The 21,180-nt window shown below is 38.9% G+C and overlaps 1 protein-coding gene across 1 annotated transcript in view; it reads right to left on the reverse strand.

Annotated features, from left to right (window-relative positions):
• Nucleotides 1-21,180, reverse strand: part of LOC134271723 (brefeldin A-inhibited guanine nucleotide-exchange protein 3-like) — a 36,130-nt gene that overhangs the window by 1,462 nt on the left and 13,488 nt on the right. The window contains 22 exon segments of the mRNA XM_062753934.1: nt 716-1,026; nt 1,293-1,868; nt 2,080-2,210; nt 2,509-2,639; nt 4,777-4,839; nt 4,841-4,964; nt 5,987-6,107; nt 6,503-6,673; nt 6,864-7,471; nt 7,864-8,038; nt 8,522-8,777; nt 9,504-9,683; nt 9,893-10,154; nt 10,673-10,870; nt 12,753-12,869; nt 13,062-13,293; nt 14,683-14,901; nt 16,923-17,030; nt 18,770; nt 18,932-19,081; nt 19,786-19,943; nt 20,598-20,930. Coding sequence (XP_062609918.1) covers nt 716-1,026; nt 1,293-1,868; nt 2,080-2,210; nt 2,509-2,639; nt 4,777-4,839; nt 4,841-4,964; nt 5,987-6,107; nt 6,503-6,673; nt 6,864-7,471; nt 7,864-8,038; nt 8,522-8,777; nt 9,504-9,683; nt 9,893-10,154; nt 10,673-10,870; nt 12,753-12,869; nt 13,062-13,293; nt 14,683-14,901; nt 16,923-17,030; nt 18,770; nt 18,932-19,081; nt 19,786-19,943; nt 20,598-20,930 — 4,625 coding nt within the window.

Below are 21,180 nucleotides of genomic sequence, written 5' to 3' on the forward strand. Positions count from 1 at the left end.
ACACAATGTGTTACTGTAAACAAACAACACACAATGTGTTACTGTAAACATACAACACACACTGTGTTACTGTAAACATACAACACACAATGTGTTACTGTAAACATACAACACACACTGTGTTACAGTAAACATACAACACACAATGTGTTACAGTAAACATACAACACACAATGTGTTACTGTAAACATACAACACACACTGTGTTACTGTAAACATACAACACACACTGTGTTACTGTAAACATACAACACACACTGTGTTACAGTAAACATACAACAAACACTGTGTTACAGTAAACATACAACAAACACTGTGTTACTGTAAACATACAACACACACTGTGTTACTGTAAACATACAACACACACTGTGTTACTGTAAACATACAACACACACTGTGTTACTGTAAACATACAACACACACTGTGTTACTGTAAACATACAACCCACACTGTGTTACAGTAAACACACAACACACGATGTGTTACTGTAAACATACAACACACAATGTGTTACTGTAAACATACAACACACAATGTGTTACAGTAAACATACAACACACAATGTGTTACTGTAAACATACAACACACACTGTGTTACTGTAAACATACAACACACACTGTGTTACTGTAAACATACAACACACACTGTGTTACTGTAAACATACAACAAACACTGTAAGACCTACTTCTGTACAAAGGAATTCTACACACCTTCATGTACGATGTCTTTCTCTGGGCCTCTATCTGTTTGTCCACCTTATCTACAGGGTCTTTAGATTTCCTTTCTTTGGGCTGTTTCTTTGTTTTGGAGATTTTGACAAACTTTGGCATGGCGTTAGCTTGTTTACGTCTCTTGTACTCGGTCATTAAGGACTTGATGAGTGTATCCGTGGCGATCGTATACACTTTGCTGTCCTGTTCCTCCCGTAGCTCTCGCTTACTCTTGGTTGGATGGTCAGAATCAGAACTCTCTACTTCCTGTTCATCTTCCGAACTTCCTCCAGAACTTACACAGGCTTGCTCTGAGAGGGTAGATATCAAAAGTCATATACATGACTGTATGTCAGAACAGTAAATATACATCTGAATTTTAACTCAGATAGGTTTTCCGTTTCTTTTCTTTTTCTATTAATTCCGACTAAAACAATCTTGAAATACTGATTTTCACACGAAAATTGGGTTTAATTTTAACATATACATTTAAATAATTATAATCTTATATGGAATTATAAGAAAAGATATCAATTAAAATAAATAAAAAGCAATTAAAGTGAATTTTCACCCTTACCCTGTAGAGGGACAGCTGAGGACATCAGATCTTGTGCTGACTGTTTTGATTTTAAGACATCCGTTTGACCTTTCTTTCTTTTGCTCACAATATCAGAAATATCGTCAGGCTGCGCGATCAGGAAAAAGACCTGCTGTTCTGCCATCGTATCCACTCGACTGGAGGTCTCATCCGACAAAATGTCTACATACATCTGACACAACTCGTCACAGATAGCCTTCAAAAGCTGAATAAATAACTCCGGACTAGAAAACACATCTACAGTACTTAAACAGTGTCTTGTATCTCGGTAACAAACATCTAGAAGACTCTGTTGAACTGAGTAGGACAAATGTTTAACCTTGACCTTGGTGAGGTTGGGAAGGTTAGCCCCGATCTGTAGCAGCGTGTGGATGAAGAAGACCGTGGCGGCCCCGGCCTGTTTATACAGGTTAACAGCCACCTCAGTCCGCGCCACCTTCTGGATCAGGAACTTCAGTCCAGGTCTGGAGTCAAACTCCATAGCCAGCTTATAGGAGTTCCTCAGACACTCCAACATCTTAACAATGTTTCTGACAGATAACAGTGGAATCATTCCTACAAAATAACCAATCCAATATAAAGAACTACTTCTACAGTAAAACTTGTTTAATCTGACTGGTTTCATAGAAATTGGCCAGATAAGACATCAATCCTGATTTAAAACAACATTTTAAACAATTGAATTTACAGAAAGTGAAAGGGACTAAAAGTTACTATCATATTAGGCAAGAATCACATGATTAAAAAAAATTCTAAAAAAAATTACCTGACATTCTTGTATGTTGCCCATTTTCTGTGTTTGACTTTGCTGAGTCAGCACTAAGAAGAACACTACCAATGGTTTGTAGTAACAGCTGATTGGCTAATAATCCAACCACCACATTTCTAAAGGGCAATCTGAAAATGTTCGCCACATTAAAACATGATATTACACTTAACATTTTCATCTTTTTATGTACACTAACATAAACTTGGAGTATCATAAGGATATAAAAATCAAGGTATGAAAAAAGATTGAGACATTTGACCCTCTTTTTAATTTCACATAATAATACATTCATGTAATTTTAAGGCATGAAAACGGTGAAGTTGGGAATTTGGCTGGAAAAAAGATTAAGCCTAAAAAGAATATAACCTTGATAAGATTGATCTGATATTGATTACCTGAGTAGGAAATACACTTAATTCTGATTACCTGAGAAGGATATCATCTGGATTCAAACAGTTCTCTTCCCCCGATTTGTACAACAGAAAAACAAAAGACTTATCTTCCTCCACATCAACTGTTAACTGATGGGCGGCCATCTGACTGTCTAACAGGAATACCTGTACACAATGAAGATATGAATAATGTAGACAATAATCATGATTAAAAATACTTATAAAATGAAAGTACTGTAAGGAATATTTTGTCAATGTCAATACATATACAAAGTAGATGTGTAGAAATTATCACTTTCTATGAGAACACCACTAGTGAAAACAGAGCTAAATACAACCTTAAAAAAAAAATGCAGCGTATGTAAAAAATTTCTATCAGGAATGTGACCTATGTCATATACAAACTCACCTGATGAGCTAGGTGTCTCAGTCTATAACAGGACAAACTCACCTGATGAGCCAGGTGTCTCAGTCTATAACAAGACAAACTCACCTGATGAGCTAGGTGTCTCAGTCTATAACAGGACAAACTCACCTGATGAGCTAGGTGTCTCAGTCTATAACAAGACAAACTCACCTGATGAGCTAGGTGTCTCAGTCTATAACAAGACAAACTCACCTGATGAGCTAGGTGTCTCAGTCTATAACAGGACAAACTCACCTGATGAGCCAGGTGTCTCAGACTATGTCAAACTCACCTGATGAGCTAGGTGTCTCAGTCTATAACAAGACAAACTCACCTGATGAGCTAGGTGTCTCAGTCTATAACAGGACAAACTCACCTGATGAGCCAGGTGTCTCAGTCTATAACAAGACAAACTCACCTGATGAGCCAGGTGTCTCAGTCTATAACAAGACAAACTCACCTGATGAGCCAGGTGTCTCAGTCTATAAAAGCAAACTCACCAGGTGTCTCAGTCTATAACAGGACAAACTCACCTGATGGGAAATTTATAACAAGACAAAAAATACATGTACCTGATGAGCTAGGTGTCTCAGTCTATAACAGGACAAACTCACCTGATGAGCCAGTGTTCTCAGCAGGTGTGACAAACTCACTGATGATGACAGTCTACTGAGGCAAACTCAGAAGGTGTCTCAGTCTATAACAGGAAAACCTGATGAGCAGTGATTAGTCTATAACAGGACAAACTCACCTGATGAGCCAGGTGTCTTATAACAAGACAAACTCACCTGATGAGCCAGGTGTCTCAGTCTATAACCCCTGATGAGCCAGGTGTCCAGCTATGACAAACTCACCTGATGACAGTGTCTCAGTCTATAACAGGACAAACTCACCTGATGAAGGTGTCTCAGTCTATAACAAGACAAACTCACCTGATGAGCTAGGTGTCTCAGTCTATAACAAGACAAACTCACCTGATTTTCCGTCTATAACAAGACAAAAATCCTGAGCTTACTCATGATGAGCTAGGTGAAGTCTATAACAAGACAAACTCACCTGATGAGCTAGGTGTCTCAGTCTATAACAAGACAAACTCACCTGATGAGCTAGGTGTCTCAGTCTATAACAAGACAAACTCACCTGATGAGCCAGGTGTCTCAGTCTATAACAGAAAAACTCACCTGATGAGCCAGGTGTCTCAGACTATAACAAGACAAACTCGCTGAAACACATAACAGGAAACTCACCTGATGATAGGCCTATAACAGACAAACTCACCTGATGAGCCAGGTGTCTGATAACAGACAAACTCACCTGATGAGCTAGGTGTCTCAGAAACAACAAATTGATGAGCCAAGTCTATAACAAGACAAACTCACCGATGAGCCAGGTGTTTTATCAGGTGTCTCAGACTATAATAAGACAAACTCACCTGATGAGCTAGGTGTCTCAGTCTATAACAGGACAAACTCACCTGATGAGCTAGGTGTCTCAGTCTATAACAAGACAAACTCACCTGATGAGCTAGGTGTCTCGGTCTATAACAAGACAAAAACTCACCTAGTGAGCCAGGTGTCTTAGTCTCACCTGATGAGCTAGGTGTCTCAGTCTATAACAAGACAAACTCACCTGATGAGCTAGGTGTCTCACAAAAAGACTACCTGATAGCTAGGTGTCTCAGTCTATAACAAGACAAACTCACCTGATGAGCTAGGTGTCTCAGACTATAACAAGACAAACTCACCTGATGAGCTAGGTGTCTCAGTCTATAACAAACAAACTCACCTGATGACTAGGTGAGTCTATAACAAGCTGATGAGCTAGGTGTCTCAGTCTATAACAAGACAAACTCACCTGATGAGCCAGGTGTCTCAGTCTATAACAAGACAAACTCACCTGATGAGCCAGGTGTCTCAGTCTATAACACTCCTGTGGTGAAGCAGCCTTGACCTGTGCTATGATCACCTAGTAACATCAGCTGTCTCAGATGGAAGGTTGATACGTCTAATGCTGTCTCCATGGCAACTCCACTGATCTGCCACATTTCTTCATTGAATGACCTTCCTGCACTGAGCATTACATGTCTAAAAGCAAGACAATATGGAAATTTTGACAGAAAAATATACAAACATATTCTCAGCAGGTAGGACTGTCAGAAGAAAAGCTTTCTGTAATAACCAGTCACTGAGGCAGAGAAGATCACATAGGGAGAATGGCACAGTGATTATTGATAAGAAAACTGACCTTAAGGCACATTGTTATTGATAAGTAATCCCCCTTCCTCTGCTGCTTGACAGGCTGGGAGAGTAATTACCTAATACAGGAGCAGCCTAGCCTTGAGATCACCTCGGCAGGCTGGGGGAATAATTACCAAATACAGGAGCAGCCTAGCCTTGAGATCACCTCGGCAGGCTGGGAGAGTAATTACCTAATACAGGAGCAGCAGCCTAGATCACCTTGGCAGGCTGTAATTCTAATACAGGAGCAGCCTAGCCAGGACAGGTAAAGTAATTACCTAATACAGGAGCAGCCTAGCCTTGAGATCACCTCGGCAGGCTGTAATTACCTAATACAGGAGCAGCCTAGCCTTGAGATCACCTCGGCAGGCTGGGAGAGTAATTACCTAATACAGGAGCAGCCTAGCCTTGAGATCACCTCGGCAGGCTGTAATTACCTAATATAGGAGCAGCCTAGCCTTGAGATCACCTCGACAGGCTGTAATTACCTAATACAGGAGCAGCCTAGCCTTGAGATCACCTCGGCAGGCTGTAATTACCTAATACAGGAGCAGCCTAGCCTTGAGATCACCTGGGCAGGCTGGGAGAGTAATTACCTAATACAGGAGCAGCCTAGTCTTGAGATCACCTCAGCAGGCTGTAATTACCTGATACAGGAGCAGCCTAGCCTTGAGATCACCTCAGCAGGCTGGGAGAGTAATTACCTAATACAGGAGCAGCCTAGCCTTGAGATCACCTCGGCAGGCTGGGAGAGTAATTACCTGATACAGGAGCAGCCCAGCCTTGAGATCACCTCGGCAGGCTGGGAGAGTAATTACCTAATACAGGAGCAGCCTAGCCTTGAGATCACCTCGGCAGGCTGTAATTACCTGATACAGGAGCAGCCTAGCCTTGAGATCACCTCTGCAGGCTTGGAGATACACTCCACCAGAATGTTGTACAGTTGCTTCAGCATCAGCTCCACAGACTGGGACACCTTTGTCGATGTACCTGTGTCAAGGTTTGATTGTGTCTTAAATTATTATAGAAACTTGACTTTGAACTTAAATAGATAATATCTAGGTCCTAACTTTGAAGGTGACAGAAAACATGTGTTTGATCATAAACACCAGTATATATCCATATTGAATCTGTCAACACTCTAGTAAAAAAATAATAAATAACGATTCCTTAATTAGGGATTTTCTTCTCAAAATAAATCTAGATGTACATTCTATCCTGCCACAATTTATTCCTGGCTCAGGGGCCATAAAACTTAGTTGAACTCATTTTTATATAAGTCTCACTTTCACAAAAGGAATATTTAGTGGAGAATTGAGACTGAGATCCCAAGTGAGCTCGTTTGTTTTATGGCATGGCCCAGGAGCCTGGTTCTAGATAGATACCTGAGAACTTGTGTACCAGATCCACTACCAAGTCTGTACACAGACCACAGCACTGCTTAAAGTTGTTAGCCCCCCAGTCCCAGTACCCAGGCTTACGGCTTCCCTCCCGTAACCACGACTGAATCATTGGCAGGAGGAGACTGTTTACACAAAACAGGGCAAACTCAGCACCTACAACATAGAAATAAAACTGGACTACCAATTTAAATATGATAAAGTTTGGGAAATATAGAATTATATTGAAATAATTTTGTTTTTACTTCAATCTGTACGATAAAAGACTCAATATTAGTTATTTAATGTAGCCATAGCTTTTGTTGAACTATAAGCAGAGACAATGTAGACTGAGGAGAAGCCTCACCAGGAACATCAGCTGTGGCCTTGAGCAGATCAAACAACATCTCCAGCGTCTCGGGTTGATACGATTTAGGACACGATGAGACGGCACTGGCCAGTCCCTCCAACAACAGGAACAAGACGTGTAGGATCCCCGTACTATTGTCTATAGCATCCAGTGAATCAAAAGACCTGGGGGGACTTTCTGAGGCACCCCCTGGCTGTCTCTGTAGGAGCCTCAGAGCGGCACACCGCTCACAGTGACCGGTAGAGTCATCAGGCTGACCCCCTGGGTTGGAGGTACACTGCTGTGTGTCCTCCTCCTCATTGTCTGTTTTGATATTAGACTTGATGTCACTCTGCATGGTTATCACACCTGAATCTACAGAGTTCAGACTGTCTGTTCCGCCCTCATCTAGGTGAGGGAGATTGTCAGGAGGCTCGGGGCCATTGTCCGAGGGGTCGGGTTTTAGGGCTGGTTCATCTCTGTGACCGCCTGTTGATTGTGACGATTCAGCGACACAGCTATGACAGCGCTGCTGACTGACTTCGTCGTAGTGACGGATGAAATCTCCCATGTTCATATGAGGCAGACTTGAGTCCACAAACACATGGGTAGGAGTGGTCTGTATTCTGTAAACATTTGAAAACATTAAAAAACTTAACTTAAAAGGGCTGAACCATCAAAGAAAAAAGTCTGTGCAGTTTATACATGAACATATCTGAATTTTCCAATTACATTTATGATTCATATACCAATTTCAATCAGTCATTTGTAAAATGTCGAATGCATTTTATATACAGTCATGACATTGCACCATTGAAACACAAATATAACACATAAACAAGATTTTTACTGTCTGAGACCAAAAAATTCAATGTTTTTAATTAACTCTGTCTCCGTCACTTCAGAGAAGAAATTAAAACTGTTCAAAAGTTGACTCCTTACAATGACAGATGAAACAGATTGATAAGGGACGTAAAAATTGACAAAAATTATCTCCCCAATAACTACTCTTTCTGACCTTTTTGCACAGTTGAACACAGGACATGCTGGCATCTTCCACATTGTTTGTAAGATCTGGGAGCACCTCTTTAGATATCCCAGGGCAGGAATACACAGATTCTCTCCCCCTGATTCCCCCATCACAAAATCACTTCCTGAGTCCGAGTCCTCCCCACTCGAGTTGTCAAACTCACCTGTCAGGAAAAATAAAAAAACGACATCGTTATTCTCAGTGAAATCTGCAGTTTGATTTTCTCCCCTCTAATTCATGATTATATAGCAGAAAACAGACATGGTGAATTGCTAGGAATGTCTGAAATTACTTAATCATTTGACCACTATTAGAAAAAAAATTTTCATTCACTATTTTCTAGTTCTTGGTGAATATCAAATTCAATTCTTAAATTCACAATTAGTTTGTAATAAATGTATTCCACTGTTTTCAAGAGAAAACATAACTGTAAACCAACTATTATTCATGTCATCTTTTATTCACGAATCTTCAGTTTAAAATCAATCTTTGACAATTATTATTGCGACAGATGAACATTGTATTCAAATACAAAGCGAAGTCATTGGTTCGCAGCGATTAATATTCACGAGATAAAATAGGTCGTCAAACTCGTGAATATTCCTCGCACGCGAATAAAGATTGGTTTACACTAATTATCACAGACCTGGTCCCCTGATGTACTTGAGAAGACACAGAATACAATCGACTGTGGCATTAGCAAACACCAGGACGTTATCTGTACTGAGGTAGACCTCAAACACGTCCAGCACGGCCGCCACGTGTCTCTGTCGCGCATCGTTAACTTCCTCATTAGTGGTGTACTCAATCTTCACAGCGCGTAAAGCTCCAAACAGTGGTCGCCAACCTGACTTAATGTCAGCAGTACAGGCCTCCACCAACTCACAGATAGAGCAAACGATCTACAAAGATATTATAGCATAAAATCAAAGGCAGATATAGATTACAGATGTTTCTTGTCATAATTTAAATTATCTGATCTTTTGCTGTTTAAAGTGTTTCAACTGTCGAGTGGCAAATATATGTATTAAAAAAATGACACCTCTCTCAGGGACTTCCTGTACATATACTATTGGATATACAGTAAAACACGTTTAGTACGAACACGGATATAGCGAATTCACGAATATAACGAAGTTTTTCTGGGTCCCCGGCAAAATTCTTAACAAATCTTTGTAAAATTTTACGATTATAACGAACTCTGATATAACGAATTTACGGATATAGCGAACTGATTTTGAGTCCCGTTAAGGTTAAATATAATGAATTTTACATCTTTTATAACAAACTTTCAAAGATTTCAAAATTTGAATAATGGAACTGACTTTATTTTCTCTCAGCATTTGTATATAAAATTCAATTCATAATAAAACCTTAGTTATCGAAGGTATGTTTTGTAATATTTGCTTCCCTAACATATTTGATAGTAACACTTGAAGAAAAACATTCATATTGCGAATTCGCTATATATGGTTATACGAATTCGTTATACGGATATAACGAATTACGGATATAGTGAATTAAATTCACAGGTCCACAGGACTTCGCTATAACCGTGTTTTACTGTACATGTATTATCTATTCAAACTCTTTCCTTAACAAAGATGCTAAATCAAAATAAGTCATACCTGGTCCTGTACATCCCCATCACAGACTTCTAGACATAACATGTTCTCAAACGGCTTACACAGCAGCTCATTGACGTGGAAGTAGGCCAACTCCAGGCGGTCACTCAGCATGGCCAGAATAAAGTCATGGACGCAGGTCACGGCCATCTTAGACACACTCCTGTCCCTGTGACCAGCCGACTACAGAAAAAATGGTACTACTGTACATGTAACTTCAATGTGCAGTAGGATGTAATTCTAGCTGTAATCTTTGGGGTAAACTTTAATGTCAAGAAATAATTACATAACAATTTCTTTAAAATACTCCAGAATACTGAACACTTACTAATTGTACTTTAACAAAACGATTCATATAAGAAAGTGGAGGAATGTGAAAATATCTTCCAAACCTCGACCAGATGAGGAGACACCACACTCCAGGTCCTCATAAGGTGAAGCAGCGGGCGGTCACTGTGGACCACCTTCATCAGCACCTCCTGGAGCCGGTACAGGTGGAGGGAGTTGGGGGGTAGCTGAGAGTCCCTGGCCCCTCCCTCCCGGGGCACCTGCTGGGTCACACTGAACAACTGGTGCTGACTGGAATCACAGAGCTCCGACAGGAAGTCCAACAGAGCCTGCAGATTCAGCTGACTAGCTGCCTCCTCAAACAGCCTGACAATTATAATGTAAAATCTCATTAAAACATTAATATGGTAGAACATTTCTACAGTGTATGAGTACTTTTCAATATATACAAAGTAAAAATAAGAGCTATTCATAATTTAAAGTTCTCAGGATAGCACACAGTAAAAAGACATGGCAGTATATATAATTTCCTTACCCATTTCCTAGAGAGACCACAAAGAGTTTCAAAGGAGAGACAAGATTTATTACCTACTCACTTTCTGAGTCAGTACACAAGACCTTTTAGGACTTGTCTGTTTCATTACTTTTAAAATATCCACTTCCTTGAAGAGAACAGACATAGATTTTTAGGACAGGGCAGAAAATAATGTTCCTTCCTGAGAAAACAAACACACACCTCATAATTCTAGAACAGGGCAGTTTTATTACCTGTCCACTTCTTGAGAGAGCCCACACAGTGCCTTTCAGGACTGGGCAGCTTTATTACCTGTCCACTTCCTGAGAGAGCAAACACAGTGTCTTTGAGGACTGGGCATTGTTATTACCTGTCCACTTCCTGAGAGAGCCCACACAGTGCCTTTGAGGACTGGGCGGCATTCAGTACACCTCCCCCTGTAATGGACCTCTCCCACCCAGACTCAATCCCACTCTGTCTGATCAGCTCTGTGATGTTAATCCTCGGTGCTACTGGCACAGCCGCAGTGGTGGAAACACTGTACAACTCTGGTTCGTCTACATAATTACTGCAAAAATAAAGGTTTATAAAATCATAGATTTCTCAAGCAAAATACATCTACATAATTACCGTAATTTTCGGGTTATAGGTCGATGGGGTATATAGGTCGAAAGGCTCATTTTCAGCCTTAATTTTTGAAAAATCCTAAGATAGGACGAACTTACTATATAGGACGAGGCTTTGTTTCCCGTTTTCTAAAGATTCTCACGCAGATACAACGTATCAGAACAGGTAAACCTCTAAAATTACCGGGGCAATTCCGTAACATGAACGTATCAAGAAAACAAACATGTATTTTAATGAGTACAGCATTTAAATAAAGTTTTTAAAAAAATTAGTTAAAACTTCTTTGAATTGTGTTACTTTTTTTTTCTCCAACTTGCCTGTTCAATGCCTCCGTAGTTTCATACTGTTGTTAAACCAGAGGCAAAAATAACACGTAAATACGTTTCTTATTTTAAGCTATAATTCGGGAAATACCCGAGATCAAAGAATAATAATTCTGATTTCAGAACAACTTGGACACATTCCTAATATAGTTTATTCAGTTAGTTATTTACCGGTGGACGACAATTGCTTCGATGTCCGCCATTTTCATTTTTCTTCTTCAGGGATTTGCTAAAACCCGCAAACGACCATTGAATGTATATATAAAGCAACAGTAAAGAATTGAAATAATATTACCACGCTGAAAGTTTAATTTATAGATTTAATTGAGAGTACCGGTACATCCACAATTTGACAGTCATTATGAATTTCATGGCTTTGTTTGTTCAATGATGTGTAACACTAATACCCTATAACGGCACGTGGATTTGCTAATTATGCCCTGCGGGTATTAAACCAACACAGGTGTTGAAACCTTTGCGTGTACACACAGTGTAAATCCTTTTATCTGTCAGACAATTAAAATTCGTTAGAAGCCAATCTTTGTATAGCGGTAATTCAGTGTACTTCTTGTGTACGAAGAAGCTTTTGATAAACCTTATTATATCAGTTAAAATTATATTTCTGTCTTAAATCATATTTCTGTAACCTGCATTTATTACTAATTCTTTGCTTGTAAAACTCCATATCAATAAAATTAATTTTTTATCATCCGCATGTATATTTCCATAATTGCTTGTAAAACTTCAAACTATCTTTCAAAACGATTTTTAGGAATTGACTGGCAACAATTTATTTCACTCATTTTACATTAAAATAAATATAAGACTTTTACAATAAAAAAAATTAATACTATTTCAATTTATCAATCTACTAATTAATGGTAAAACACTACACTTGTGATCTTGAAAATTTTTTCGTATTTTAAATTTTGATACGGTTGCGGTTGTACTTTTAGTAAACGATAGCGACTTCCTAACTTCACAAGATGGCTACCGCATGATGGCAATGGATAACACGTTGAGGAATTATTAACTTGATGAAGCACAGTTTTTTCCTTTGTCATCAACGGATATTTAATGGAATTTATTTTGTAAGAAAGCTATAGAATAAATATTTTATTGTTTACCTAGGCATTAATTTTTCTGCGTAAAATAATGAAAAAAGTTATAAAAGTGGCACAGATTTGCTCTGAAATTTACGTAAATTTTATTGATTTGGGGGCATTTTTCATAAACTTGAGCCTAAGAAAGGTCGAATTCGTATATTGGGCGACCCCAGCGGTTCTGAGAAAAAAAGTATCGACCTATAACCCGAAAATTACGGTACTGCAAAAATACAGGTTTATAAAACCATAGATAAATACTGTATTTCTCAATCACAAGGCATGTACATAATTACTGTCAATATTCTCAGCTGTACACAGTCTCACCTGCTCTCCTGGTTCTCGGAATCTACCGCCGCCTCCTGCTGTAGTTTGGGGAGGTTGGAATGGTTCTTACCTGTTCTCCTGATTCTCGGAGTCTACGGCCGCCTCCTGCTGTAGTTTGGGGAGGTTGGAATGGTTGTTACCCATACAGAAGTAAGTGTGCTCCAACTCAGAGATAAAGGCACAACACCTACAACACACAGTCAACTGTGAAATAACAGAAAATCACTTGTGTTTCGAGAAAATCTGCAAAACATATTTGTGCAACCATGTATGCCTTATTTACATTTAATAAAGTAAATTTTATCTTCCAAATAAGTTTTCTTTGTCACAGTGCATTTTTTACAGTGACCATGGTAACATGTTATACTTTACACTGTACCTGAACAAATGTTTCCAGCAGTCCGCGGAGTGGCTTCCCATCTCTAGCCCCGTCGTCATGACAACATCCATGCTGAGGACGTGAGATGCATGAAGCTTGACCAGTTTTGGTTTATGTGAGGCGGGTTTGTTGAGAGACTTCCGCTCAAGGATGGGACTTCTCTGTGTGTCCAGCGTAACACAGGAGGTACTGGCCAGCTGACAGAACACAGCCCCACAGTACTCCTGTAAACCTGTAAACAGAAATCAATCTACGTGACACAGGATGTCTTTGTTCTGAACACAGCAAGTTCTGTTACTGATAACCCATGTCTGTGTCCCTACACTACCACAAACAGGATGTCTTGAATATGGAAATAACTGGAGTAAGATGTCAGATCTGTACTAGCCCTTACCCAGTGTAAATAATGTCATATATCTACACTAATCCACATCTAGTGTAACTGAGAAGTCAGATACAATACTAGCCCTTACCCAGTGCACAGCAGAGCTTGGCAGCCCTCTGTATATACTATACTTGCCCTTACCCAGTGTAAATAATGTCATTTATCTCATACGTGTTGGTGATACAGGCCATTGGATAAACTTTTGCTTTATCCACGGGTAGATGCTTTATCAATAGCACTTCTGGTTTTGACACGATCCCTCACTTCAAGATTTTATCTTATTGAAACTATTATTTGTAAAAAATATTGCCCTAATAAAATGAATGATAAAGAGCGATAATATTAAAAGCAAGAAAAAGACTTGTACATGTTAAAAAAAGGGTCTTATTCTATCAAGGAACCTATCCTTGCTACTTGAAGGTTAACCCCCCCCCCCCCCTCCTTTAAATCGTTTTCGGAGAAAGTAAAGCCTAGCAGTTAAGTTGTTATTATAAAATTCCTTTAACATCTTCAATAATACCTTCTTATATTATATTACGTATGCCTACCTAGTAATATGGGTGTAACTTACCATGGATCAACAATGAATCTATAAGTAGGCCCTTAGCCTTGCCTAACGCGTTTATGCGTTTTGTACTGCCATCGCCCAGAGTTCATTTTCATGATCCCATGGTCCTTACAACTTTCAGTCAGATGTTCGTTTGATGTAAAGCTCCAGCACTTGTCACATAATGTTTACAAAGATACAGATAGCAAAAATTCTAAATTTTGAACAAGATCTACTTTCTTTTGAGGCATGTGAATATCAACGGTGCTACGTCATCAAGTTATACATCATCAATTTTAATTTGGCAGTCATTCATGTAGTTTCACAGGGGAAGTCTCAAAGGTTTGTGAAAAGGAAAGTTGTATGAAATAAATAGAACATCTATAATTGTGTGATTTGATATTACCTTTATCCAAGTCGCTGAAATGGAGTATATTTGCTCGGCAAGCCTTGCGAATATATACTCCATTTCACCTCGTTGGATAAAGCCAATATCAAATCACACAATATAGATATCCTCTATATATCTACACTAGTCCACATCTGGTGTAACTGAGAAGTCAGATACAATACTAGCTCTTACCCAGTGCACAGCAGAGCTTGGCAGCCCTCTGTATATACTATACTAGCCCTTACCCAGAGCACGGCAGAGCTTTGTTGTCCTCTGTATATACAATACTAGCCCTTACCCAGTGCACAGCAGAGCTTGGCAGCCCTCTGTAGACCATTCAGACTGGTACAGATGGCCTCTCTTGCCCTCAGGCTCTCTTCCTTGGCCCCCTCTGTCCCTAAGAGGAGCCCAAGGCTGCTGGAGATCCCACAAGATGAGTTCCCGTTAAGTAGTACGGACAAAACATCAAGGATACTGTCCCAGCACTTAGACAAGACTCGACGGGCAAACATTCTCCCTGGCAACAGTAAATCAGTATAACTATCAAAATCTGATAAGAAGAAATCATTATTGTGCTTATCTGTCTTCAATTAATACTGTATACAGGGTTATTTTTGCCCCGTCTTATTTTCGCCCTTTCACACTTGCAAACAATTTTACTCCGTTTTAAATTCGCCCAGTCACAGTTTTTTTTTAAAGAAATTATACTGTATTCTTTGAATTCGCCCCGTTTTAAATTCGCCCATATGATGTGCAAATCGAAAACTGTATACAGTAACATAAACAAGAGGCCCATGGGCCACATCGCTCACCTGAGAATACCATTCTGTTCTTTACCAGATTTCCCCCTTGTTATACATAATGCATCCCCACCCTACCCCACTGATCATAATTTAGACATTTTCAAAATATACATGATCCTTCCATGGGCACATATGTTTCAGCCTTTTTGGCCCAGTGTGAGAAGATTTTCAAAGATTTTTCCTATATATTTCTATGTAAAACTTTGATTAGCAATGATTCCCCCGGGGGTCATGATTCCTACAATTTAGAATTTACACTACCCCAGAATGCTTCCACATAAGCTTCACTTTTTCTGGCCCAGTAGAAAGATTTTCAAAGATTTTTCCTATATATTTCTATATAAAACTTTGATACCCCATTGTGGCCCTGCCCTTCTCCCGGGGGAAACAATTTAGAATTTACACTACCCCAGAATGCTTCCACATAAGCTTCACTTTTTCTGGCCCAGTGGTTCTTGAGAAGAAGATTTTCAAAGATTTTTCCTATATATTTCTATATAAAACTTGGATTCCCCATTGTGACCCCGCCCTTCCCCCGGGGGTCATTATTTGAACAACTTAGAATCTACATTATACCAGGATGCTTCCACATAAGTTTCAGCTTTTCTGGCCCAGTGGTTCTTGAGAAAAAGATTTTCAAAGATTTTTCCTATATATTTCTATGTAAAACTTTGATACCCCATTGTGGCCCCGCCCTTCCCCCGGGGGTCATGATTTGAACAATGTAGAATCTACACTACACCAGGATGCTTCCACATAAGTTTCAGCTTTTCTGGCCCAGTGGTTCTTGAGAAGAAGATTTTCAAAGATTTTTCCTATATATTTCTATATAAAACTTGGATTCCCCATTGTGGCCCCACCCTTCCCGGGGGTCATGATTTGAACAATTTAGAATCTACATTATACCAGGATGCTTCCACATAAGTTTCAGCTTTTCTGGCCCAGTGGTTCTTGAGAAGAAGATTTTCAAAGATTTTTCCTATATATTTCTATGTAAAACTTGGAATTGTGGGCCGGGGGTCATATGAACAATTTAGAATCTAACACAAGGATGCTTCCACATAAGTTTCAGCTTTTTGCAGTGGTTCTTGAGAAGAAGATTTTCAAAGATTTTTCCTATATATTTCTACATAAAACTTGGATTCCCCATTGTGGCCCCGCCCTTCAGACAAACAAACAATCTACACTCGTTCCACATAAGTTTCAGCTTTACTGGCCCAGTGGTTGAGAAGAAGATTTTTTAATGACCCAACCCTATTTTTCTCTCTTGAAAAAGTTCATTTTAACAATTTAAATTCCCCTTCACCCAAGGATGCTTTGTACTAAGTTTGGTTAAAATTAATTTCTTGAGAAGAAGTTGAAAATGTGAAAATTTACAGACGGACAGCTTACGGACGACGGACAAAATGTTAAAAGTTTTTAATAGCTAAAAGAGAAAGGAGAGGTAAAAGTATGTGCAAATCAACTACCTTATATTAAGATGGAGTTCATGAAATAAGTTGCATATCATGTGGTTTTCAAAATATACATTTCTGATTAGCCTGTACCTGTGCATATTCCTTGAGAATAATATAGCAATGATTGATCTATTTAATAATTTCACATTGAAAAAGAAAATCAGTGTCAACATCTTTGTGAAACAGTCTGGCCAAAATATAAAAGAGTCTTAACAAACAAAACTGCTTACTGAATATCTTGAAGATCGTTGAATATTTGGTGTACATACTGTACTGACCTGATTTGACGAGGCTGTCTTTGTTATCTACCTCCTCTTCTGTCTGTACAAACGAGAAGCTGCAGAGAAACTGGCCTCCCTTCTCGTGATTACCAAGGCCGTCTATATCTAAAACACAAATACGTAAACAGATGTACTTGTATCAGACAAACAAATACTGTAAGTCGTTTTAATTCCACGGTGTTAAAATTTCACGATTTCTCAAAAAGTTCCAATCGCGATGGTTTTAATTTCACGCTGTATGAAAATTTCTTACAATCATTTAAACGTTTTTAATAGCTAATGATAGCATTCACAATGGGTTTATTTTCGCAGAAAAATGATGAATTGCGAACATAGCGAAATTAAAACCATCGCAATTATTTGCCAATCTCCAGTACATAAACAGATGTACTTGTATCAGACAAACAAATACATAAACAGATGTACTTGTATCAGACAAACAAATACATAAACAGATGTACTTGTATCAGAGAGAAGTCGGAAATATTTTTAAACAGTTCAACAGTACTGTCATATAAATGGAACAACTTTTAATACATCATGCATGCTTGCAAAGTTCATTGCAATGCTTGTCTACATATATTCATACAAAATTCATATACTGTGAAAGTAATCTAAATTGTAAATAACTAAAGGATAATGGTTTATAAATGATTAAGTAATTTTGAACAACAACCCTAGATTGAGTTGAGGAGGGGTGCATTAGTGTGTTGATTTTGGACACCAACCCTTGATTAAGTTGATTAAAGCTGACTTTTTCTACACTGATTTAGGACACCAATCCTTGATAGAGTTGATCAGGGGCAATTTATTCTAAACTGAGTTAGGACAACCAATCCTTGATTGAGTTGATCAGGGGTGACTTATTCTACACTGATTTCGTACACCAATCTTTGATTGAGTTGATCAGGGTGACTTATTTACACTGAGTTAGGACACCAATCCTTGATTGAGTTTATCAGGGGTGACTTATTCTACACTGATTTAAGACACAAATCCTTGATTGAGTTGATCAGGAGTGAATTATTTACACTGATTTAGAACTCCAACCCTTGATTGAGTTGATCAGGAATGACTCATTTTACACTGATTTAGGACACCAATTCTTGATTGAGTTGATCAGGGGTGACTTATTTAAACTGAGTGAAGACACCAATCCTTGATTGAGTTGATCAGCGAAGACTCATTCTACACTGATTTAGGACACCAACCCTTGATTGAGTTGTTCAGGGGTGACATATTCTACACTGATTTAAGACACCAATCCTTGATTGAGTTAATCAGCGGTGACTCATTCTACACTGATTTAGGACAACCAATCCTTGATTGAGTTGATCAGGGGTGACTTATTCTACACTGATTTAAGACACCAACCCTTGATTGAGTTGATCAGGGTGACTTATTCTACACTGATTTAGGACACCAACCCTTGATTGATTTAATGACAGATGAGTTTAGGACACCCACCCTTGATTGAGTTAATCAGGGGTGACTTATTTTACATGTTTTAGGACACCAACCCTTGATTGAGTTGATCAGGATGACTTATTCTAGACTGATTTAGGACACCAATCCTTGACTGAGTAGATCAGGGTGACTTATTCTACACTGATTTAGGACACCAATCATTGATTGTTTTGATCAGGGTGACTTATTCTAAATGTCTGCTTTAAGACACCAATCCTTGATTGATTTGAGTAGGGGTGACTTATTCTACACTGAGTTAGGACACCAATCTTTGACTGAGTTGATAAGGGGTGACTTATTCTACACTGATTTAGGACACCAACCCTTGATTGAATTGATCAAGGGTGTCTCATTCTACACTGATTTAGGACACCAACCCTTGATTGAGTTGATGAGGGCTGACTTATTCTACATTATTTAGGACACCAATCCTTGATTGAGTTGATCAGGGGAGACTTATTCTACACTGATTTAGGACACCAATATTTGACTGAGTTGATAAAGGGTGATTTACTGAATGTCTATTTAGGATACTTAACTTTGAGGAAGTTGATGAGGGGTGATGTTGAAGTCGTTGATACACTCTGTAAAAGGTTTCTCCTAGTCAGCTGATGGTAGACTTCTCTCAGCCAGGCCGGAGAGAGGAAAAGCAACAGTCCACAGCCCAGCACAGAGTCTACAAAGTCCTTCTACAAAATTCATAGATGGTAGTAAATGTTTTGAATGTACAATTTATTGCACAAGTTGGACAGGATATTTTGTTTTTAATCAATTTTCAGAATTGTGATGCAAAAATTCTGTCCCAAAAATGAAATGAATTCCATATCCCACTAAAAAACATTGAATTTTCTGTTTGTTAAATTTTTCTTTGATTTTTCTTTTGCTGTTGTTTTGTAATGTAGTGTCATAGGCTGTGATGTCACAGCTGAGCAGTTGTCAGACATTTTAACAAAGAGGTTGTGAGATTAAAAAATTGTAAACATGCATTTTAACAACAATTTGGAGAATCTTTGGCAGTTCTTGTCTGTGCCAGGATGATTTATGTACTTAGCTCACTATCTGCACTTCTTTGCAGCATTATTCATAAAGAGCAGGAAAATCTTGAATTCTGCCACAGTTTTTTTGTACTTTCACAATGAAATAATTTTATTCAAGGGCTAAATAAACATTATTTCACAGTTGAAAAATTAAAATAAATAAGTCCGCTCCATTTTCTTCTCTTTAGCGGAAGACCTTTCTGTTATTCTTAGGTTTCTTTTCCACTTTTATTTTTGTTTTTTTCTTACCGATTTTGTGAAAGTGATTTCTCAAAAACGGCTGGTTTTATAGATATATTTACCTCTGTAATACGTGGATAGCCTCCCCTGTGGTAGTATCCTGATGTTATATTTACCTCTGTAATACTTGGATAGCCTCTCCTGTGGTAGTATCCTGATGTGGACAGTTGTAAACATAAATGTAATGAACTAATACTGGCTACATACACTCCATCAGCATTCAGGATGGCCATATGACTTTCACTTTCACTTTGTGATTGAGTATCATATAATGCTGGAAAACAACCACTTCAGTATCAGCATTGAGTTACTATGGAATATAATAACAATCTTGCTCTACATTTTAGTCTTGTATTATTAATAGTAATTTTTCTCCTAACTTCTTGGAAATTGATCAATGAAATTTCAGCCAAGACCTATAACCATTGTCACATATACAATTATAAAGGAAAATACACAAAGCCATTCTACTGTATAGAACTCTCACCTGTACAGAACTCTCACCTGTATAGATTCTCACCTGTACAGAACTCTCACCTGTACAGAACTCACACCTGTACAGAACTCTCACCTGTACAGAACACTCACCTGTACAGAACTCTCGCCTGTACAGAACTCTCACCTGTACAGAACACTCACCTGTACAGACCTCACACCTGTACAGAACTCACACCTGTACAGAACTCTCACCTGTACAGAACTCACACATGTACAGAACCCTCACCTGTACAGAACTCACACCTGTACAGAACTCACACCTGTACAGAACTCTTGCCTGTACAGAACTCAAACCTGTACAGAAATCTCACCTGTACAGAACTCACACCTGTACAGAACTCTCACCTGTACAGAACACTCACCTGTACAGAACTCCCACCTGTACAGAACATTCACCTGTACAGAACTCCCACCTGTACAGAACTCTCACCTGTACAGAACTCAGCAGCAAACTGCTGCAGGGCTTCATCCACGTCTGTCACGTCTAACATCTGTCCCAGCCTTGGTACAAACAGCTCCAGTTTCCGTACAAACTCCTCGGCATTCTGTTTCTCCAGCTCTTCCATGTTCCTCCCTAACCTGTTGTACTGTTTCTTGATTTCCTCCCGGATTCTGTATTCTGTGTTAGAGTGATCTCCCTTGACGACCCCCTGACCTCCTTTATTCTCCGTTTTGTTCTGTTGGAATACGTCGTTATCCTGGGTGTCTGTTTCTCCGTCAGCTTCCTGGCAGCAGGAGGAAACACTACTGTGACGGGACACACCTAGGGTAGAAAAATATACACAGGGGACATAGTTCATATCCATCACTTAGAGAATCAGGTAAATCTTGGTCTGTGAAGATAACAGGTCCTACAATTCCCCTTTATCTTCCTTGTTTCTGTGGAGATAATTCAAGTTAAGACGTGATACCCCCACCTCACCCCCTTTATCTTGTTTCTTTGTGTAGTAGAGGTGATACCCTTTCCTTTATCTTGTTTCCTTGTAGAGTAGAGATGTCACCCTCCCCCTTCA

This window comes from Saccostrea cucullata, unplaced genomic scaffold (genome assembly GCF_032062105.1).
Source record: "Saccostrea cucullata isolate Sc308-1 unplaced genomic scaffold, CSIRO_AGI_Scuc_v1 ctg533, whole genome shotgun sequence".
NCBI classification, from domain to species: Eukaryota; Metazoa; Mollusca; class Bivalvia; order Ostreida; family Ostreidae; genus Saccostrea; species Saccostrea cuccullata.